The 24,248-nt window shown below is 37.5% G+C and overlaps 2 protein-coding genes across 15 annotated transcripts in view; one reads left to right on the plus strand and one right to left on the minus strand.

The window, feature by feature from the left end:
• Nucleotides 1-24,248, minus strand: part of LOC123508360 (methionine aminopeptidase 1-like) — a 132,016-nt gene that overhangs the window by 79,324 nt on the left and 28,444 nt on the right. For 10 of the 14 annotated variants that reach the window (XM_045262010.1, XM_045261998.1, XM_045262002.1 and 7 more), the window contains exon 2: nucleotides 16,063-16,103. The exons of 2 other annotated variants lie outside the window; for them this stretch is intronic. The gene's annotated coding sequence lies outside the window, so the exon portion shown is untranslated. Of the gene's footprint in view, nucleotides 1-16,062; nucleotides 16,104-16,376; nucleotides 16,396-24,248 lie in introns of those variants that run through there. 2 more of the 14 variants (XM_045261999.1, XM_045262004.1) reach the window with 1 other exon arrangement.
• Nucleotides 846-22,283, plus strand: LOC123508361 (delta-sarcoglycan-like). The gene is made up of 9 exons (XM_045262012.1): nucleotides 846-1,095; nucleotides 2,414-2,619; nucleotides 9,289-9,360; nucleotides 10,154-10,274; nucleotides 10,426-10,545; nucleotides 13,789-13,861; nucleotides 15,761-15,972; nucleotides 18,237-18,373; nucleotides 22,188-22,283. The coding sequence occupies exons 1-9, from the start codon at nucleotides 1,038-1,040 to the stop codon at nucleotides 22,266-22,268; spliced, it is 1,080 nt and encodes a 359-aa protein (XP_045117947.1). The 5' UTR covers nucleotides 846-1,037; the 3' UTR covers nucleotides 22,269-22,283.

The following is a 24,248-nucleotide window of genomic DNA, read 5'->3' on the forward strand; positions in this document are numbered from 1 at the left end:
ATGGATGCCATTTCGCGGCAGGGGGTTGCTCTGACGTTAAAGAATCTTGGATCCAGCTCCAGGAGCGCTAGAGACAGAGGTGGGGAGCCAGCTAATCACAGCAAAGCTGCCGCGTTCGGTCCCTCATCCGACAAATTCAAACCCAGAAAATTCGCTAAAATGGATGTGGTTGTACGTTATGCGGACTTTTTGGTCTAACTTTATATAGTACGTTAAATCGAAAATTCATTAGACGAACATTCATTAAGCGGAGTATTACTGTATATATATATATATATATATATATATATATATATATATATATATATATATATATACACACATACAGAGCTCTTAAAAAAAGCTGCTGATGATTATGATAGATGGTGATGATGATGATGATGATGATGATGATGATGATGATGATGATGATGACAATGATGGTGGTGGTGGTGGTGGTTGTTAATAGTACCATACAAACTTGTAGTTTACATATACAATTCACTTCTTGCAGTTTCTTATTTTCTTTCCTTTTATTTGCTATATCTTTTTACTCTTCAGTTTCTTAATAAAACTGCATATATATATATATATATATATATATATATATATATATATATATATATATATATATATATATATATATATATAGAGAGAGAGAGAGAGAGAGAGAGAGAGAGAGAGAGAGAGAGAGAGAGAGAGAGAGAGAGAGAGAGAGAGAGAGAGAGAGAGAGAGAGAGAGAGAGAGAGAGAGAGAGAGAGAGAGAGAGAGAGAGAGAGTGTGTGTGTGTGGGGACTAGGCTGGAGAAGTGCCAGTTAGGGGAGTGAGCTAAATGTGGCAGTAGTACTAGTAATGGTAGTCTGTTCTGAGTAAGAGAGTTCTGAGAGAGAGAGAGAGAGAGAGAGAGAGAGAGAGAGAGAGAGAGAGAGAGAGAGAGAGAGAGAGAGAGAGAGAGAGAGAGAGAGAGAGAGAGAGAGAGAGAGAGAGAGAGAGAGAGAGAGAGAGAGAGAGAGAGAGAGAGAGAGAGAGAGAGAGAGAGAGAGAGAGAGAGAGAGTCATGTTCTCTGCTGAGGATGACCGCCCCTATCACATGGGTGTTGGCAGCAGGATAGCAGGTAAGTAATAGTAGCAGTAGTGTTTACCATTACCTTCATTCTCTACCTTCACTGATCTTTTTATTTAATCAAATTATTTTCTATGTAGGAGGGACACCAGTCAAGGGCAACAAAAAAAAAAAAAAAAAAAAAAAAAAATAGGTGCCAATCCCAAAACAAATGTCAAGAGAATCATAAAATAATAATAATAATAATAATAATAATAATAATGATAAGTGTCTTGCAACCTCTCTATTGAAAAGGCCCAAATCATAGGAAGGTAGAAATACAGAAACAGGCAGGAAATTTAAACTTTAACAGAGAAAGAGATGAGTAATTGTGGATACTAGTTAACTCTTGCATTAGAGAGGTGGAAAGAATATGGGTGAGAGAAAATAAGTTTTGTGCAACAAGGCTGCAGGAGGGGAAGCAAGCAGTTAGTAAGTTCAGAAAAACAGTTAACTTGAAAATAGCATCAAACATAACAAAAGATACAACAATGTGGCAATAAGAAAGCTGATGACAGCAATTTAGAGAAGAAAAGTTGATGAGAAAAAGTTTTAATTTCATCCTGTCTAAAATTGAAGTGGTGAGTGGAATCCCTCTCATACATGTGAAGCATACTTCACATATGGACAGATAAAGATCCCACACAAAGACTATATAGGTGAGAAAAACTAGCGAAGAAAACTCAGAATTTTCCAATTCAAATTATAAGTAGAGGACAGACCGAGGATGTTCAGTGTAGAAGAGTGGAGCAGATGAGTGTCACTGAACTTGTTGATTGAATTTTTGAGATTGAACAATTTGTTCTGACCTAATAAAATATTACAGATCCAAAGTCATGCATTGGCTTTCCTGCATGAATTATTTACTTCTTGAAGGGTTGGACATCTACAAAGAAATGGGAAAATGTAAGGTGGTATCATCAGCATAGGCGACAAAAGGACAAGAAGTTTGGTTTAGATCATTAATGAATAATAAGAGAATAGGTGAAAGGACAGAACCCTGAGGAATACCACTATGAATAGATCTAGAACTGCATTCTGCAACTCCATCTTATCCTTTTCTTGCTTCCTTCCTAGAACTTAAACCCTAACAGAAGATTATGAAGACAATTCGAGAGAGAGAGAGAGAGAGAGAGAGAGAGAGAGAGAGAGAGAGAGAGAGAGAGAGAGAGAGAGAGAGAGAGAGAGAGAGTACCTAACATATTTTACACTAAAACCTCAGAAGCACAGAATTAGTCAGGTCTGTTCTCTTGTTTTTTCTCACAAATTCTGAACCCAACAACCTACGAAGATTATAATCTAACCATTACACCCTACATCTCCCTGCTAAGGTGTGGTGCAGGGGTACAGGCCACAGGTGGACTGGGGAGGGGACGCAGGCTCGGCTACAATAGTGGTCGGGGGGCACAATGTGAAGGTGGCTACTCCAGGCTGGCGGAGACGCTGCCTGTATCTTTTGCTGCTAGCTCTGTTGGCCCTGTCTATTGTGAACCTGTCCCTGACACTGCTGGTGCTCAAGACTACTTACTTTAGTGTGGTATGTATGTATGATATTCATCACAATTGCCTGCTGATCACCCAGCCAGTCTTTCCCCTATGGAAAGAGCTCAGAGCTCATACTGACCAATCTTACAGTAAGAATGAGACCACACCACACACCTAACATACTGGGAAAGCAAGACCACAACCCCTCAAGTTACATCCTGTACCTATTTACTGCTAGGTGAACAAGAGCTACACATTAAGAGACTCGCCCTCTCGGTTGTGAGCCAAGCGTGCTAACTACTACACTATGCAGTGTTTATGGGTGTGTGTGTGTGTTTACCATTGTACCATATCTGACAGTTCATGACACCTTTTTCTCCAAAAAATGTTTCAGGAAATGAGCCTACGTCCTATGAGGCCAAGGTTCATTACTAAAACAGTGGTTGGTGGCAACAGATTCTCAAAAATGAAACCCCAAACATCTTTGCAGATGTAAACAAAGTGATGATGGGTACTACACCAAAAAAACTACTTTTTCAACATAACAATATATAATAGGTCATACTTAATGGTAATTCACATAGAATGACACCAGTCAGGAAGAATTTGTCAAGTGACCATGCACTATGCATTGTATGAACCAAAACAAACGCGGTCAGTATCAGTGATATTGATCTTGACACAGGCAAGTTTCACTAGGTTCTTTAGTGTGATGCCATTACTCCTTGAAATAAGACACACTTTCATACAATTAAAATTGCACCTGTATTAACATTCTTACCTTGTATATATGTAAAAGGATGATAAAAAAAAATTATGATTATTAGTCCTGTAGTCTCTGACTCTCTAAGAGTCACTGCCAATGCCATATGCCAGGCATATGTTTACACCTCACAAGTCAGAGCAGGATTGGTATGTAGCCTATAAGTAAAGTTCAAACTTTTTAAATGCAAAGTATTGGGATCTAATAATGATCTAAATGCATGTGAGTCTTCAAATATCAGATGAAATCCTTCACTTCATATTCAGACCTTAAATCTGCTCATTTATCTTTTTTTTTTTATCTTAATATCTACCAAAAGTGGAAGTATCTTATGAGCCCATGCGTCTCATGAGCTATCAAATACAGTTCAGTGGGGACTCAATATTCAAACTTAATTCCTTCCCAATGGCTGTTCATGTATAAAAAAAAGTGTGACTACCGATACCTATAAATCAGGTAATTTGTTTTAATTTTAACAAAACCTTAAGTTTACAAAAATTTCAATGTAATTTTTTCTTATAATTTTGATTTGTACATACTGTAAGTGAAGGCTGGTGATGGATAACATAGAAGAGGAGGGAACAAGGGTGGGGAGAAGGAGGGAGGTTGTCAGAGCCATGAAAACATCTGGTAACTTCTTTTGGTGTGATTTCTGTGAACCCACTAGTGGAGGGCTGTGGCTCAATCAACACTTGCACTCTCACTAGATTCCTTATTTTCACCATTAATAAACCTGTTTGGTGCCATTTTAAGTTTCTAAATGGAAAACTAGACAGAAGGCACAAGAATGTTGTTTTTCTCACAACTGCGGGACTAGGGATCCAGTATACCGGAACACCAATACAGGCAATCCCCACTTAATGAATGGGTTACATTACTAAAAAAACGTTCGTTAGGCAAATTTTCGTTAAGCAAACCAATTATAACAAGTTTAACCCTCTGACTTGAACGTCCATTAAGAGTAAACAAAGCGAAAGTGCATCATAGTACAGTAAAAGGTTTAATGAAAATAAAAATTATGAAAAACATTTAGGCAGTTTAATCTAAGTCATAATGTACACTTATGTATGTATGTAAGTAACTTTATAATCTTGATGATCTTAAATTTATGAAGGGAGGGAGAGTGGAGCAGGAAATACACTAGCTGGCAACCTGTGGAATGTAAACAAAGGGCGCATCATTGTACCGCATACAAAACTTACGTACCACATTTCCACAAGGCTTTCCATTTTATCCATTGCAGAGTCATGAGTTCAGGTGGTTCTTTTAGCTTGCAAGGAAAATATGGTCTCACCAGCCCTCTTAATAGAGTCTGCTGACTTGAAAATAGTAGACAGTAGATGGAGTCAAGCCATAGTGACGAGCAATGCTATGAATTTTCTCGCCTCTCTCATGTCTATGAATAATATCCAGCTTCACTTCGAGAGTAAGAGACTTCCTAGTCTTCTTAGCAACGCTAGGTGACATTGCAGAGCATTTTGGTGGCATGCTGAGTGAGGGAAGACAAGCTGCTGCTGATGCTGTTATTGTTTTGAACTAGGGGGAGTGAGTGATGTGCATTTTGTCCAAGAGAGGCGCTGGTGTATTAAAAAGCCTGTCGGCTTGCGTGATAAGGCGGGGCTTTCAAACTTGGAAAAAATTACCTGGATAAAATTTTGTTAAAGCGAGTTTGGTGTTCATTAAAAGCAGATGGTAGTAAAATGAAATATTCTTTGTAGCAAAATTTCATTGTGTGAACCTTCATTAAGTGGGGGTTGCCTGTATTCTGTTTCAGTATTACCGCTATTACATACTGGTATCAGAATGGAACATTGGCAGCAGCAGGAAGGGAGAGGCCAGAGAATTGTTTACAACCATGTGTGCAGCAATTCGATTACCAGATATTTTTCACCACTAATAAGCCTTTGGTGCTATTGTAAGTTTCAAAATGAAAAACTAGACAACGCAGGACAATATTATTCTGACGACCACAGCAGGACAACTGGCAGAGGGGGAGAGGGAGAGGCCAGGGAGACTTTGTTTACAACCACATGTGTGGACGTTCGACTACCAAGTATTTTTTCAAGTATTAATTCAAACTTTTGCGTTCAAGTATTGAAAAATTTGGCTCTCAAGACGTTTGAGTATTGAGTCTATATATTACAGGGTTCGAGCAGGGCTCATAGTGACCTGTCTCCATATCTACTTTTGTGTGTGTGTGTGTATTTACCTAGTTGTATTTACCTAGATGTAGTTTTACAGGGCCTGGGCTTTAAGCACGTGTGGCCCCGTCTCCATATCTACACTTATCCAATCTTACTTTAAAAGTATGCACACTCGTTGCTGACACCACTTCTTCACTCAAACTGTTCCACGTCTCAACACATCTTTGTGGGAAACTATATTTTTTAACATCTCTCAGACATCTTCCCTTTCTCAGCTTTTTACAATGCGATCTTGTGCTTCGAATGTCATATTCTTCTCTCAGGATCAGTGTTTCATTATCCACTTGGTCCATTCCGTTGATCAATTTATAAACTTGTATCAGATCCCCTCTCTCCCTTCTCTGTTTCAGGACTGGTAGATACATAGCCTTTAGTCTCTCCTCATATGTCATCCCTTCAAATTCTGGAACCATTCTTGTAGCTATTTTTTGTAGTCTCTCCAACTTTCTTACGTGTTTCTTTTTATGAGGAGTCCACACTTCTCCTGCATATTCCAATCTGGGTACTTAACAATTTCTTCGTCATTTCTTTGTCCATGTAGTGAAATGCTAATCCCATTTTCCTTAGCAAATTATATGTCTCTCTGAAAATTCTATCAATATGGCTTACCGGTTGATTGTTTTCTTCCATCGTCACTCCTAAGTCCTTTTCCTTTTTTACTTTCTCCAGTTCTACTCCATCTACCATCTTATAGATTCCCACGGGTCGTCTTTCACTCTTTCCCATTTCCATGACATGGCTTTTGTCCACATTGAATTCCATTTCCCACTTTTTACTCCATTCCCAGATCTTATTTAGGTCTTCCTGCAGCATTTCACAATCCTCTTTTTGCTTTATAACTCTGCACAGTTTCATATTGTCCACAAACAGATATATGTAGCTGGCATGTCATTTATATATATGAGAAAAAGTATTGGTGCCAATACTGACCCCTGTGGCACTCCACTGTCTACTGCTCTCCACTTGGACTTCAAATCTTTAACTACTGTCCATATTTCTCTCCCACTTAAGTATTTTTCCATCCATCTCAATGTGCTTCCTTTTAAGCCACCCTTCTCCTCTAATTTCCAAAGTAATCTTTCATGTGGCACTTTATCAAATGCCTTTTTTTTTTAAATCTAAATAAATAGTCAATCCATCCCTCTCTCTCTTGTACTTTCTATATTTTGGGACATACTCCCTGACTCCTGTTTTGTATATTTCCAAAAATAAGTTATACTTCTCTTGTACCATCTCTGAATTTTTCTATTTCCTCCCAGTTAACGTTTTTAAAATAGCTCTTGAGGTTTTCAATATCAGCCTTTCTGTAATTTAATCCGTCTCCTTTGCATGATTCGTCTCTACCTTCCTTTCCCTCTTCTATATCCATTTCTAATATTACATGGTCACTCTTTCCCAATGGGCACTTATATCATCATTCATTTGTATACCCCTTGTAAAAAACCAGGTCTAATCTTGCCGGCTCATCATTTCCTCTGAATCTTGTGTTTTCCTTTACTCTCTGGACCATTATATTATGTATCATTAGATTCAGGAATCTGTCTCCCCAGGCTTCTTACCCGACTTTCATAATTTTCCAAGTCCACCTCCTTACAGTTGAAATCTCCTACTTATATAACTTTTCTCCTTTCTTTAATGATTCTCGTAAGACTCTTTATTGTATTTACCTATTTGTATTTACCTATTTGTGTATTACAGGGCCCGAGCTAAGCTCTCTATGTCCTGTCTCCTTGTCCATTCCTGTCATATCTCTCTTTCATCTGATTGACACACACCACATCAACGACATGACTGCTCAGTTTATTCCACTTATCAATGCTACGATGCGGGAAATTGTATTTTTTCACATCATTTAGACAGATGTCCTTTATTAGCTTTTTTCCATTTCCTCGGAGATAATTACTTGTAGTCACCTTTATCAACTCTCTATCCAGTATGTCAATCTTGTTCACCAATTTATACATAGTTATCATGTCTCCTCTTGTTCTTCTCTCTTCTAATGTGGTCAGGCCCAGCTTCCTCAGTCTTTCCTCATAGTCTAACTCCCCTGAGTCCTGGTACCATCCTTGTTGCCAGCCTTTGTACCCTTTCTACCTTCTTCACATTTTTCTTCATATGCAGTGACCAGACACATGCTGCATATTCTAGCTGGGGTCTTATTAAGGTACATAATATCTTCTTCATCATTCCTTCATCTAGGTAGTGGAATGCAAGGCCAATATTTTGAAGCATGTTGTATGTTTTCCAAAAAATCTTGTTAATGTGTTTCTCCGGTGACAAAGTGTTTTGCAAGGTTACTCCTAAGTCTTTCTCCTCCTTGGTCTCTTTAATTTTCTCATCACCCAGTCTGTAATCCCAGTTTGGTCTGTATCTACTTCTTCCCATTTTCATAACATGGGTCTTGTCTATATTAAATTCCATCTGCCACTCTTTACTCCACTCATATATTTTATCAAGATCTTCCTGTAACTTTTTACAATCTTCCACATTCTTTACTCTCCTCATAATTTTAGTATCGTCCGCAAATATGTTCATATAACTGTCAATTCCTACTGGCATATCATTAACATAAATCAAAAACATGATGGGATCCAGCACTGACCCTTGTGGAACTCCACTGGTTACCTTCTTCCACTCGGACTTCTTTCCTCTCACCACTGTTCTCATTTCTCTTCCCATTAAGTAATTTTCCATCCATTTTGCTAGTTTATCATTTACTCCTCCAGTCATCTTTAGTTTCCACATCAGTCTATTATGTGGTACTTTATCAAAGGCCTTTCTCAAGTCCAGGTAGATAGCATCCACCCATCCCTCTCTAAGCTGCAGGCAGTATGTCAGTCACTCTTGAATAAAAACATAATAAATTGGATACACACGATCTTCCTTTTCTGTGTGTGTGTGTGTGTGTGTGGAGGGGGGCAGGATGGGAGCAGTGTGTGTGTGCATTGTTTAAAAGTAAGTAAAGCTTCTAATACCCTTTTATTTGTTTGTTTGTTTATATGTGGGTGTAAGGAAAGTTTATAATTATTTTTTAGTCTTTTCAATAAATCACTTCAACATTCATACACCTATTCCATTAAGGCCTTATCACACTGGCCTATGATACGTGGAACCAGGAACATCCGCTCTAGATAGCTGGAACTTGCCCGGGATTAGCGGAACCAAGTTGGGATGGCTTCGTATCCATCCTGGTTCTCCGTATGCTATCCCAATGGAAAGTAAACATGATATATGTAATAAAAACTTTTCATTTGAACTAAAAAGAATGTGACTAAATTTTTCATATTGGAATATTAAATAATATTTCATCAATTTAGAAAGGTAAAATATATATATCATGTCGATAGTTTGGGCTCATGGCAACCACCTCTGACTGTAAAGTTGCCATCGTGCACGTTTCAGCTTTTCTCTAGTTTTTTTTTTACTTTTCTTCAACAAGAGGAAGTGCAAATGCAGTTCCTGGACAAAGCACAGGCTGAGGTATAAGCGGCATGGTTTTGTTCTGGTTTATTTTGATTAGGCTTTGTCTTGGTTAGTGGGTCGTTTGCCTAGCATAACAAGAACACGGGCAGCTTGTGTGTGATAGTGTTCCTGGTTTCGTACCAAGAACCATGGCCCGCGTTCTGCGTATCATAGGCCAGTGTGATAGCCCCTTTACCTACACTTTGCAACTCCATTTATGTTATCTATTAATATATTCTAATACTCTCTCTCTCTCTCTCTCTCTCTCTCTCTCTCTCTCTCTCTCTCTCAGGATGGAATGGGAGATCTTCATATTAGTGTGAGAGGTTTGGACATGGAAGGAACCACACGATTTTTGGGAAAGGTAAGGTCTTTAGTAGTAGTAGTAGTAGTAGTAGTAGTAGTAGTAGTAGTAGTAGTAGTAGTAGTAGTAGTAGTAGCAGTAGCAGTAGCAGTAGCAGTAGCAGTAGCAGTAGTAGATGTAGCAGAAGCAGTAGAAGTAGTAGTGGTAGCCTTGCCTTGTGCTTGTCTCTCTTCTGTCTGAATTACTGCCACACACCTCACAACACAATTTATAATAGCTTGGTAGTAACTAGGGATGGATCAGATAGTGAAATTTACTATCCGGTCGGATACCGGATAGTAAATAATAATATCCGGCCAGATATTTACTGTTGCAATAAGACATTGATAGATATTACTAAATAATAATGGTTATCATATGAGGTTTTCCTTTCCTATGATTATTATGGTGAATAAAGTATGTACTGTAATTAGGCCCTAAGGAAGCCATGCACTCGTATATATGTATAGCTATAAGACAGCTGCCCCGTACTCGTCACTGACGTGTATGGGATGAGATTCAATAGACTGACTCCATTCTCACCAGCTGTGTCATCAGTCTTGCAGTCACAGACCTAAATACTAATCAATGATTATCTGTGTCTTTTTCAAGGTAATTGTTAACTGTTATTTTGGTTTTGGGATTATCCAGTATATCCGGCCGGATACGAGAACTATACAGCATGGATGTCGAATACCGAATAATCATCAGTATCAGGCCAGATGCACTATTCAGTGCACCCCTAGTAGTAACAAACACTACCTCTACTACTACTTCCTCAGTCCTCTTTGTCTCTGTCTACCTCTCCCAACAGGTCACAGCAGGACAAGTCACCAGCAAGAAGGGTAGGCACCTACTGATGGAAGGCTATCACAACCTGACCATCGCCGCCACAGCAGAAAATAAAAACTTTCCCGAAACCTTCCTTCACCTAGGTTGGTTTTGGTCTTTGCAAACATAATGCACCACAGCATGACATTGTACCATAATCTTGCAGGACACTAAATTATGCTGGAGACCTTAACCACAGCACAATGAGGAGATACAACAGGATTTAGGGCTTAACTCTACCATCTCCCTGTATAGGAGTGGACAGTGTAAGTGCAGCAGGCAATAAGGTAACAGTGGAGACTCCTGATGGCCAGTCCCTGTTCATGGCAACAAAGGACGACATATTGGTTGGGGCTGACAGGCTGACAGTGACAGGTGAGTAAAGGATGGAGGGAGTGTTTGGAAGAGGAAAGGTGTGTGTGTGTGTGTGTGTGTGTGTGTGTGTGTGTGTGTGTGTGTGTGTGTGTGTGTGTGTGTGTGTGTGTGTGTGTGTGTGTGTGTGTGTATTTACCTAGTTGTAGTTTTACAGGGCCTGGGCTTTATGCTCGTGTGGTCCCGTCTCCATATCTACACTTATCCAATTTTTCTTTAAAACTATGTACACTCTTTGCTGACACCAATTCCTCACTCAAACTGTTCTAAGTCTCAACACATCTTTGCGGGAAACAAAATTTTTTAACATCTCTCAGACATCGTCCCTTCCTTAGTTTCTTACTATGCGATCTTGTGCTTCTAAAGTCATATTCTTCTCTCAGGATCAGTTTCTCATTATCCACTTCATCCATTCCATTAATCAATTTATAAACTTGTATCAGATCCCCTCTCTCTCTTCTCTGCTCCAAGGTTGGTAGATCCATAGCCTTTAGTCTCTCCTCATATGTCATCCCTTTAAATTCTGGAACCATTCTTGTAGCCATTTTTTGTAGTCTCTCTAATTTTCTTATGTGTTTCTTTTTATGGGGAGTCCACACAACTCCTGCATATTTCAATCTAGGTCTTATTTTAGTACTTATCAATTTCTTCATCATTTCCTTGTCCATATAGTGAAATGCTACTCCAATATTCCTTAGCAAATTAAACGTCTCTCTGAAAATTCTATCAATATGGCTTACCAGTTGATTATTTTCTTCCATTGTCACTCCCAAGTCCTTTTCCTTTTTACTTTTCTAGTTCTACTCCATCTCCCATCTTATAGATTCCCACTGGTCGTCTTTCACTTTTCCCATTTCCATGACATGGCTTTTGTCACATTGAATTCCATCTCCCATTTTTTGCTCCATTTCCAGATCTTGTTTAAGTCTTCCTGTAGTATTTCACAATCCTCTTTTTGTTTAATGTGTTTTAGTGTGTGTGTGTGTGTGTGTGTGTGTGTGTGTGTGTGTGTGTGTGTGTGTGTGTGTGTGTGTGTGTGTGTGTGTGTGTGTGTGTGTGTGTGTAGTTGTATTTACCTAGTTGTAGTTTTACAGGGCCTGGGCTTTATGCTCGTGTGGCCCCGTCTCCATATCTACACTTATCCAATCTTACTTTAAAAGTGTGCACACTCGTTGCAGACACTACTTCTTCATCTAAACTGTTCCACGTCTCAATACATCTCTGGAAACTATATTTTTAATATCTCTCAGACATCTTCCTTTCTCAGCTTTTTACTATGCGATCTTGTGCTTCGGATGTCATATTCTTCTCTCAGGATCAGTTTCTCATTATCCACTTGGTCCATTCCGTTGATCAATTTATAGACTTGTATCAGGTCTCCTCTCTCCTTCTTTGTTCCAAGGTTGGTAGATCCATAGCCTTTAGTCTCTCCTCATATGTCATCCCTTCAAGTTCTGGGACCATTCTTGTAGCCATTTTTGTAGCCTCTCCAATTTTCTTATGTGTTTCTTTTTATGAGGGGTCCACACTACTCCTGCATATTCCAATCTGGGTCTTATTATAGTATTTATCAATTTCTTCATCATTTCTTTGTCCATGTAGTGAAATGCTACTCCAATATTCCTCAGCAAATTATATGTTTCTCTAAAAATTCTATCAATATGGCTTACTGGTTGATTGTTTTCTTCCATCATCACTCCTAAGTCCTTTTCCTTTTGACTTTCTCCAGTTCTACACCATCTCCCATCTTATAGATTCCCACAGGTCGTCTTTCACTCTTTCCCATTTCCATGACATGGCTTTTGTTCACATTGAATTCCATTTCCCACTTCTTACTCCATTCCCAGATCTTATTTAGGTCTTCTTGCAGTATTTCACAATCCTCCTTTTGCTTTATAACTCTGCACAGTTTCGTATCATCCATAAACAAATTTATGTAGCTGTTCACTCCTTCTGGCATGTCGTTAATATAAATGAGGAAAAGTATTGGTGCCAATACTGACCCCTGTGGCACTCCGCTTTCTACTGCTCTCCACTTGGACTTCATATCTTTAACTACCGTCCTTATTTCTCTCCCCCTCAAATAATTTTCTATCCATCTCAATGTGCTTCCTTTTAAGCCACCCTTCTCCTCTAACTTCCACAGTAATCTTGCGTGTGGCACTTTGTCAAACGCCTTTTTTAAATCCAAATAGATGCAGTCAACCCATCCCTCTCTCTTGTACTCTATCAACTATTCTAGAATAGAAACTCAATAAATTAGTTACACAAGACCGTCCTTTTCTAAAACCAAATTGGCTATTTGATATTAATTTGTTGTCTTCAAGGAACTCGATCCATTGTTTCTTTATTATTCTTTCACACATCTTGCATATTACACTAGTTAGTGATACCGGTCTGTAATTTAAAGGTTCTTCTTTCCTTCCACTCTTATATATGGGAACCACCTCAGCTCTTTTCCATTCTACTGGCACTGTTCCATTTTCTATTGAGCATTTTATGATGTTGTATATAGGACTTGCTAGTTCTTCCCTACATTCTTTCAGTATTCTGCCTGAGACTTCATCCGGTCCCATTGCCTTCTCTTCATCCAGTTCCTTCATTAACTCTTTTATTTCAAGCTTGGTTACTTTAATCTCTTTCATATAGATTGTCTCTCTATTACCCTGTGGCCTCTCAAATTTGGATTCTTTAGTAAAGACCTCCTGGAATTTTTTATTTAATAGTTCTGCCATACTTTTGGGTCTTCCACCATCCCGTTCTCTCCTTTTAACCTTTCTATTGTTTCTTTTTGCCTAATTTTTCCATTTATGAATCTATAGAACAATTTTGGTTGCTCCTTACATTTTTCGACAATATCTTTTTCAAAGTTCTTTTCCTCTTCCTTCCTCACCTTAACATATTCATTTCTCGCTGCCTTGAAGTTTTTCTTGTTTGTTGGATTCCTATTTCTCCTCCACCTTTTCCATGCTCCATCTCTTTTCTCCTTTGCCCTAGTGTGTGTGTGTGTGTGTGTGTGTGTGTGTGTGTGTGTGTGTGTGTGTGTGTGTGTGTGTGTGTGAGAGAGAGAGAGAGAGAGAGAGAGAGAGAGAGAGAGAGAGAGAGAGAGAGAGAGAGAGAGAGAGAGAATTATGTATTAAAAATGTGTCAAATGTCTGAATACAGTAATGATGATGATAATGATAATAATAATAATAATAATAATAATAATAATAATAATAATAATAATAATAATAATAATAACAGGTTCCCAAGGCGCCATTTTGAAGGGATCTCTGCAAACACCTATTTTGTATTCCCGAGGCACTCAGGAACTCAGGTATAGTTGAATTAAGTTGGATAAGGAAAATAAAACAATTTATAATGCATAAGAACATGAAAGGACAAGGGAAGCCACAAGAAGACATATGGCAGTCGCTCTATAAATATGACAGGCTATTTCTGATTATCGGCCCCATCCAACATTTAGCTAGTCTTGTTTCAAAGCTCTCTAATGGCTCAGCAATGACAGTCTGATTACTGAGTTTTTTCCACTCTTCCACCACTCTATCTGGAAAACTTTTTTCTTGTCTCTTTTAAATCTAATTTAAGTGAGCTTTAACTTCTTGTTTTATCCTCATTACAAAGCCTAAGTATTATATGTAGGTCACCCTTATTAGATGCAGTGCATATATCTCTTAGGGAACCTGTAGACCTCCATCAGATCTTGCCTTGATCTTCTTGCCCCATCTTCATTATTGATCCCAAGAATTTTGTTTAAGTTACCCTTGTTATATTCATTTTTGGGCATTATTGTAACAAATGATCACAATAATAATATCTAGTTATTGGTTATCCAATGATTAGTTTTCCCACCATATCGATTTATCAGTATTATCAATACTTTTACCTCCAAACTAGCAATAATCGATAATTTTTATTTTTCGGAGGAACATAAGCATGTTCAAGTATTAAACTTCAAAATCAAATGTACTTACTATTAGTTACTTTACTGAAAACAGTATGTCTTATTAGTGAAGAGATGGAATAACATTGAATTTGAATTTTTTTAAGATAAATATGAAAACAAAGTTTTGGATTTAACAATTACTGTTCACTTGAAATATCAATATCATTATTGCTAGCATCAAAATTTTGTAGTATTTATTGATTGTTGGACAAAATATTTACAATTAGTTATCGATCAGTGGTCATAGCTTCTCACTAATGAATTATCCATTAACAAAATCATTTTTCATTTTTACACCCAGTTATGGTCCAATGCTGCTTAAAGACCTCTATCAGATCCCCTGCAGCCTTTCTCAAATAAGGGAAACCAAAAGTGAACTACAAAATCTAAATCAATATTTTCCAATCTAGGGGAAATCTTTACCAATCTATACAGAACTCTACTGAGGAAGCAAAAATTATCAGTTATTAGCCAAAAGAAAAAATCTCAAGGAATGTGGCAATTTACCTCTTTTCAAGGAATTCAATTAAAAATGAAAAATCAATATTTATGCTATGATTTTCCATATTAGTGACGACACAATATTTTTGGTGACAATTCCATAATTTTGTTGTCACAAACTAACTGTTTTTCAAACCTAGCAACAGTGGCATGGCTAGGGCAGGGAAAGGGTGGGGCAGAGAGCACAGTAATGGCTTGTCTATCTCAGCTTTATTTATGAGATTACCTGACCTGAGAGAGACACATCAAAGGATCTTCTTTTCAAAGTGTGTTCTTCAGAATGTGATCTTGTATATTAGTTGTTTATTGTTATAATTATCAGGACTTTGTGACTATATCTATACCATTTTAAAATGTCATGTAAGGCTATTATTGGGTTACTTATTCAGTTATAATCACTAGTACTTACTGGTTATATATAACATTTTAATAATTTTACTATGACTTTTCAATGTGTATAAAAAAGGAGGTCACTGGAATAAGTGAACTAAATGTAGATGGTGAACTGATGTTGATGGTCTGAGCAGTGCCAAATATCATTTCAATATTACTATAGACTCAGCACTTACATGCTCTTGAAGATTAATTCTTGTACTGCACAACACCAACCTTACTTCTACTACAACCAATTTGAAACATTTGAAACATTTGAAACATTTATTCATCGCTAGTTCTTATAAAAATATAATGTACATATTATAATATGCATTGTGCAAACTAGCTAGCCCTATTTTAAGCAAAGCTTTTCAGGCATGAATTGCTTGACAGGTTGGAGAGTGCAACAGGGAGTGTGTCAGGCAGAGCAGCAAAGGAAGTCAGCTTGGAGGCAAGAGATGGGGATATTTCCCTTGTATCTTCAAATGACTTGACTTTGGAAAGTAAGCCTGGGGGCATACGATTCGATAACCCCAAAATCTACCTGACGGAGTTGCTTACTGCCAGTGACAGTGAAAGCGTGACACCAACTGAGACCCCACAAGGTGAGAGAGAGAGAGAGAGAGAGAGAGAGAGAGAGAGAGAGAGAGAGAGAGAGAGAGAGAGAGAGAGAGAGAGAGAATGTGCATACTTACTATACAGCTGTTCTTCTCATCTAGTCCAGCTATTCCTGATTCTGAAATGGAGAGAATCATACATTGATATGGACTGACAGACAGGCAGACACAACCTTTCTATACAAAAAAGAGGAAAGTTTTAAATCTAATTTTCAATGAGTTTATCTTAATTATATATATATATATATATATATATATATATATATATATATATATATATATATATATATATATATATATATGTACAGTGGAGACTCAATACTCAAACGTCTAGGTACTCAAACTTTTCAATATTTGAACGCAAAAGTTTGATTTAATACTCGAAAAAATACCTTATAGTCGAACGTCCACACCCGTGGTTGTAAGCAAAGGCTCCCTGGCATCCCTGTTCCCCCTCTGCCAGTTGTGACTTGTGCTGCCTCAGTCATCAGAATAACATTTTCCTGCATTCTATCTGTAGTTTTTCATTTATAAACTTACATTAACACCAAAGGCTTATTAGTAGTGAAAATAACTAGTAATCAAACGGCTGCACATTTGATCGTATACAAAGCTCTGTCATCTCCCGCCTCGTAGTTGCCACTGTACCATTCTGATACTGTATTACTGGTAATACTGGTAATACCAGTATTACCATAATGCCAGTATACTGATGCCAATGTGCATCTTTAGTCCTGCAGTAGTCTTGAGAAAAACAACATTCTTCTGCGTTCTATTGCTAGTTTTTTCATTTAGAAACTTACAATGGCATCAAAGAGTGAAAATAAGTGGTGAAAATAAGGAATCTGGTGAGAGTGCAAGAGTTAGTGAGCCACAGCCCTCCATTTGTGGATTCACAAGAATCACACCAGAAACTTTAAAAAGATGTTTTCATGGATGGTGACTCATCCTCCGGCATCTTCCCTCCTCCTCCCCACCCTTCTCCCCTCCTCTTCTAAGTTATCCATCACCAACCTTCACTTACGGTATGTACAAATCAACATTGTTAAAGAAATATACATTGAAATTTTTATAAACTTGAGGTTTTGCTAAGATTAAAACAAATTACCTGATTTATAGGTATCAATAGTCAAACTTTTTAATACTCGAACAGCCATTTTGAACTAATTAAGTTCATGTATTGAGTCTCCATTGTATACATATATATATATATATATATATATATATATATATATATATATATATATATATATATATATATATACACTTAACCCTCAGTTATCGTGCCCAATTGGGCCGAAATAGCCGCGCTATAGCCGAAAACGCGATAGCCGAATTGAACAACTAATGGTGAAAATTGTTATTGGTACCGCAACCACAAATTTTACTCCTAATATCCCTCATTTTTACTTCTTTTTAAATTAGTGTATAATCCATTGGTACCAATTAAAACATGTCAAGGTTATAACATAAAAAAAATTTACATCAGCTCATTGTATTTACTAGAGATGTACCGATGCATCGGTATCGGTATTGGAATCGGCGGTATCGGCCCATTTTTTGGGTATCGGTATCGGCTTATTTTATGCCGATACTTACAATACCTAAAAGGAATTTACTACTTAGTGATATATTCGATATAAGATATTGATTACTGAGTAATTTACCATTGCAAATGGCATCAAAAAGCTTCTAGAATTGCTCCTATTTCACAAACGTTCTCAGAAGGACTTACAGCATCCCCCAAAACAAAGCCTCCCATCTAATAACGATCGCCGTCCACCAACTCATCCTGGTGTCCAGTGCAGTAATCACTATAAGTAGTAGTATCGGTATCGGTGGTATCGGTATCGATAGTAGTATCGGTATCTGCCCAATTAGGTGGTATCGGTATCGGTATCGGAATCGGCCAAAATTCTGGTATCGGTTTTGGCCAATGAGCGCTCAGATACCTCATGACGTCATGGCTGGGCGTGCGATAGCAGGCATCTGAGGTCGCGATAATGAAATTTTAGCAGCTTTTCATGGGTGCGTGATAGCAATAAAACGCGATAGCTGAAGTCGCGATAGCCGAGGGTTGACTGTATATATATATATATATATATATATATATATATATATATATATATATATATATATATATATATATATATCTCAATCTCAAGAGAGAAGAGAGAGAGAGAGAGAGAGAGAGAGAGAGAGAGAGAGAGAGAGAGAGAGAGATTCTTAATATCTTTCTTTTTTGTTTCCAGAGACACAATTGGAGGCACCACTAGAGAGGGAAGATATCTCCTACTCCTCCTCCTCCTCCTCCTCCTCCTCCTCCTCCTCCTCCTCCTCCTCCTCCTCCTCCTCCTCCTCCTCCTCCTCCTCTGTCCAAGTGTATCAAGTAAGGAACAACAACAGCAACAATGATATAATAATAATAATAATAATAATAATAATAATAATAATAATAATAATAATAATAATAATAACCAAAATAACAATAAATACAGTGAAGATTCAATACTTGAATGTCTTTGAAGTTTAACTTTTTGATACTTGAACAAAACAAAAAAGTTTGACGACTTGGTAGGTACTCCAAAATATCTGGTTCTCAAAACGTTCACAGACATGGTTGTAAACAAAGCTCTGGCCTCTCCTTCCCCAATGACGGCAGTTGTCCCATTCTGATACCGGTAATACTGGTATTCCAGTATACCAGATACTGGTGCACATCACTAGTCCCACCGTGGTTGTGAGAACATTCTCCTGCATTGTCTGTAGTTTATATTTAGAAACTCAAAATAGCACCAAAGAAGTTAAAATAAGGAATCTAGTGAGAATGCAAGTGTTAAGCTGCGTTTTTTAATGCCCCTACGGCTAGACCTCGCCTTAAGGCAGGCTTAAGCAAAACCTGGGACAATGGAAAACGGGCCTGCTAGACCTTCGATCACGTGACCAGTCACCAGCTGACAGATGACAACAATAAAGATGGCAGACGAACAGGAAGTGCAAGATATGCTGCAGCTTTGTAACTTATCTTTCCTACATAACATAACATAACATAAATAATAGGATAGCAAAGGGCCACCAGGGCCCATCTAGGTTATCCTGTATCAGTCGCACAGCGACCTCGTCATCAGTACTTAAAGTTACACTTACAAGTACACAATACATTATATACTAATTCTAAATATTTGGCCCATTAACAGGGTAAGTCCTGCAGCGAAATCCTCTACAATTTGTGGTCCCAATACATGGGGATCATGTCTTGTTTAACTATAGTAAATTTCTTATAAAACTATCATGCAGCGCTATACATAATTATAAATTTAATAAATTTAAGTGCTTATCTAATCTGTTTTTAACATTGTCAAACTAGTGCTATTTACAACCGTCTCTGGCAATGCATTCCAGAAGTCTACCACCCTATGACTAAAGAAATATTTTCTTATATCTAACCTGCAGCCTTGCTTTCTAATCTTCCTGCCATGATTTGTAGTCCTACTTCCCTCCTCTAAGGTAAAGAAAGATCTCACATCTATGTAGTTTGTATCTGAGAACATTTTAAATATCCCCTCTTATACATCTCCTCTCAAATGAAAACATGTTTAATGCCTTTAATCTATCTCTATACTCCAGGCGCTTCAAAGCTGGTATCATCCTAGTTGCTATCTTTCCTCCCTGCATCAACAGTCCAGTCCATCATGTTTCCAGACTTGCCAGAGATACCAGAAGATACTGAAACAGCATTCAGTTTGGTGCAGAACTATCAACAGCAGCTAATGGAGCATTCATTCGTCATGTCTTATTTGTTTATTTACATGTGACGTCACAACTGGCTAGCGGAAAGTCGAGCCTGCTCTGCAGCTGGCTTGAGTTTGGCCGGCCCTGCCTTAAGGCGGGCTACGCTCTGGCTCAAGTTTGGGGACATGAAAGAACACAAAATGACGTCAGCCTTAAGCCAGGCTTAAGGCTGCCTTAAGCGTGGACTATAAAAAACGCGCCTTTAGTGAGCCACAGCCCTCCACTAGTGGGTTCACAGGAACTACACCAGGAGACTAGTCTCCACAAGTTTTCATGGATGGTGTCTCATCCTCCAACGATTAAACTCCCTCCACCTCCCCACCTTTATCCCCTCCTCTTCTACATTATCCATCACCAGCCTTCACTTATGGTAAAAACAAATCAAAATTATAAAAAGAAAAAAAAAATTAGAAATTTTTGTAATCTTAAGATTTTGCTAAGTTTAGAATGAATTATCTGATTTATAGGTATTGGTGGTCAAACTTTTTGATAGTTAGACAGCCATTTGGAACGAATTTGAGTATTGAGTCGCCACTGTATAATAAAATGGATAATAATGATGATATAATAATAATAATAATAATAATAATAATAATAATAATAATAATATTAAAAATGATAATACTACTACTACTACTACTACTAATAATAATAATAATAATAATAATAATAATAATAACAATAATAACAACAATAATAATAATAAAAATAATAATAATAATAATAGTGTACAAGATGATAATAACTACAAACATACCTACAGCTGATTTTCACAATGTGTGTGTGTGTGTATTTACCAAGTTGTAGTTTTACAGGAAGGAAAACTTTATGCTCGTGTGGCTCCATCTCCATATCTACACTTATCCAATTTTTGTTTAAAGCTATGCACACTCTTTGCTGACACCACTTCCTCACTCAAACTGTTCCAAGTCTCAACACATCTTTGTGGGAAACTATATTTTTTAACATCTCTCAGACATCTATCCTTCCTCAGTTTTTACTATGCAATCTTGTGCTTCTAATGTCATATTCTTCTCTCAGGATCAGTTTCTCATTATCCACTTGATCCATTCCGTTAATCAATCTATAAACTTGTATCAGATCCCCTCTCTCCCTTCCCTGTTCTAGGGTTGGTAGATCCATAGCCTTTAGTCTTTCCTCATATGTCATCCCTTCAAATTCTGGAACCATTCTTGTAACCATTTTTTGTAGTCTCTCCAACTTCCTTGTGTGTGTGTGTGTGTGTGTGTGTGTGTGTGTGTGTGTGTGTGTGTGTGTGTGTGTGTGTTTATCTAGTTGTATTTACCTAGTTGTAGTTTTACAGGGCCTGCGCTTTATGCTTGTGTGGCCCTGTCTCCATATCTACACTTATCCAATCTTACTTTAAAAGTATGCACACTTGTTGCAGACACTACTTCTTCATTTAAACTGTTCCACGTCTCAATACATCTCTGCGGGAAACTATATTTTTTAATATCTCTCAGACATCTTCCTTTTCTCAGCTTTTTACTATGCGATCTTGTGTTTCGGATGTCATATTCTTCTCTCAGGATCAGTTTCTCACATTATCCACTTGGTTCATTCCGTTCATCAATTTATAAACTTGTATCAGGTGTGTGTGTGTGTGTGTATTTACCTATTTGTGATTTACAGAGCCTGTCTCTTTATCCACATTTATCAAGTTTGTTCTTCATCTGACTGACACTTGCCACACACACCACCTCTCTACTCAATTTGTTCCATTTGTCAATGCCACAATATGGGAAGCTATACTTCTTGACATCTCCCATACAACTGTCCTTTTGTATTTTCTTTTGGTGTCCTCTCAGTTCATTGTTGGAAGACATCCTTATCAAGTCTTCTCTATCTAGGATATCCATTCCATTTACTATTTTATACATTGTTATCATATCTCCCCTCTCTCTTCTTTCTTCTAACGTTGGTAAATTCTTCTTAATCTCTCCTCTTATGGCACCTCCTTAAAACCTAGTATCATCCTCGTTCCCAACCGCTGCACTCTTTCTAGTTTCTTCACGTGTTTCTTCATATGTGGTGACCATATCACCGCTGCACATTCCAACTGAGGTCTAATTAAGGTGGTTAATATTTTCTTTATCATATTCTCATCCAAGTAGTTGAATGAGAATCCAATACTTTGAAGTGTGCTGTAAGTTTTTCCAAATATTCTGTTAATGTGCTTTTCTGGTGATAAGCTGTTCTGTATAATCACTTCTAAGTCCTTTTCTTAACTGACTTTTCTTAACTGACTTCAGTTATTATCTCTCTCCCAAGCTGGTAATCCTTATACTGCTAATATTTGCTGTGTGTGTGTGTGTGTGTGTGTGTGTGTGTGTGTGTGTGTGTGTGTGTGTGTGTGTGTGTGTTAAAAGCTGTATTTGTGTGCATTTCAGGTGTGTGTATGCCCTAATGGCCGCCTTTTCCTGATGGAGGCAACTGTGATGTGCCAGTTTGCGGATAACATCTGTCGTTGAGGTCCGTTTCATGCACAAAAAACAAGTGGACACACCAATGAAAATAGAAAGAAATTGGTTATTTTTTTTATTTAGTTGGTAGTTCTATTCTTTCTGGATGCTCATCCCCATTACCCCCTCATCAGTCTGCCTGCTTCCCCAACCGCTCAGTCCTAATGTAGACATAGCTTAATAAGTCCTACTCAGGACAATGTATATAATATATATATATATATATATATATATATATATATATATATATATATATATATATATATATATATATATATTTATTTTTTTTTTTTTATATATATATATATATATATATATTTTTTTTTTTTTTTTTTTTTTTTCCTCAGAACAATCTCCATTAAAGAAAATTTCTATGTTCTACCTGAGGTTTAATCCAAAAACGTCTCTCATAATGGATAGCTTGTCCTTCAGCCTTCAGATGCATTTCAATGCAACTTATCCAGATTTCTTAGCTTGATGGGGGTTTCCCTCACCTAGAAACAGGTGATACCTCCAACTATGACTTGAAGAGAGATGTTCATGATGTAGATTTCACATTTGGTTGGTTAATGTGAAGTGTGCCTTTAGTCATTCATTTTCTTCTACACAATATTTTCTCTTTTCCAAGCACACACTTTTCCATTCTTCTCTTTCTGTAAATTACATTTATCTTACACACATTTTCATGTGCTTTCCTTCCATATACACCTCATCTATCCTTTTCCTTTGTTTTCCTTCTTCCACTTGCCACCACGACAAAAGTACATACATGCACACCAATACCATAATGCCATAAGTAATGTCTTATTAAATTATATATGTATACTCAGTAAAAATAGTGTCCTATGTAATCTTTTCAGCAATAAAGTAGAAAGGTACTTTCATTATGTTGCTATCTCTTAAGAGAATCCTTTATCACCTGGACTTATCTAGGTTTGGGCTCGGCACAACAAGTATAGGGCATGTGCGGACTGAATGGCGCGGGGACTCTAGAACGCGGACTCAGCGTCACAGATTTCAGCTACTCTGTAGAGTCCATACTCCGCTCAGACTGCACTGAATCAGCTGCTACTCCCTCCAATCCTTGTACCCATGGGAGGAAGGGAGGGTAATGGACATTCTGCGAAGCAGAGTCCCCGTGACACAGAGTCCCCACGCTTCTCTGGCCTAGAACTCACTCTCTCTCACACACACACACACACACACACACACATATATATATATATATATATATATATATATATATATATATATATATATATATATATATATATATATATATATATATATATATATATATATATATATATATATATATATATATATATATATATATATATATATATATATATATATATATATATATATAATACTCGCTTAATGAACAGGATAGGGGGTGTCAAAGCTGTTCGTAGAGCGAAAATTCGTTAAGCGGACGTAATTATCCCATAGGAAATAATGGAAATAGAGGGAGATGCATTCTGGGCTGGTCCCCAACATACCACATGGGTTAAAAAAAAAAATTATATATACGTTTGGCAGCATATTGGGTCACCGGTGTACCACTACTTTTATGATGTCATGAGTCATTGGAAGTTAGAGGAGCTACGTATAAATTATCTCACATTCTCGTATTTAAGTTCACAAAACAAGATTTCTATTAGCTTTCTACAAGCCTTGCCCCCAAGAAAAGATTGTTTTGTAGTGCATAAAGTGAAATCTTACATGGAATACCAAAAAATAAAGCAGAGATGAGGTCAGCTACAGACGAGGCGGGAGACTCGCGGTGACTCGGCCGCTTCTTCTTCTTCTTGTGACTCTTTTAGCTTGGCATGTTATCTTTCCCATGATATTTGTTTCCACTCCTCTATTGCCTGCTATAATGGATATCATATCATGGTATTCATATACGCTCATGCCATGAGGATAACCTAGACTCCGTGGCACTGAGTGATGGTGAATTATTAATGAAATACCACGTTAAACCGG

Source organism: Portunus trituberculatus, chromosome 24, assembly GCF_017591435.1.
Source record: "Portunus trituberculatus isolate SZX2019 chromosome 24, ASM1759143v1, whole genome shotgun sequence".
Classification (NCBI taxonomy): domain Eukaryota; kingdom Metazoa; phylum Arthropoda; class Malacostraca; order Decapoda; family Portunidae; genus Portunus; species Portunus trituberculatus.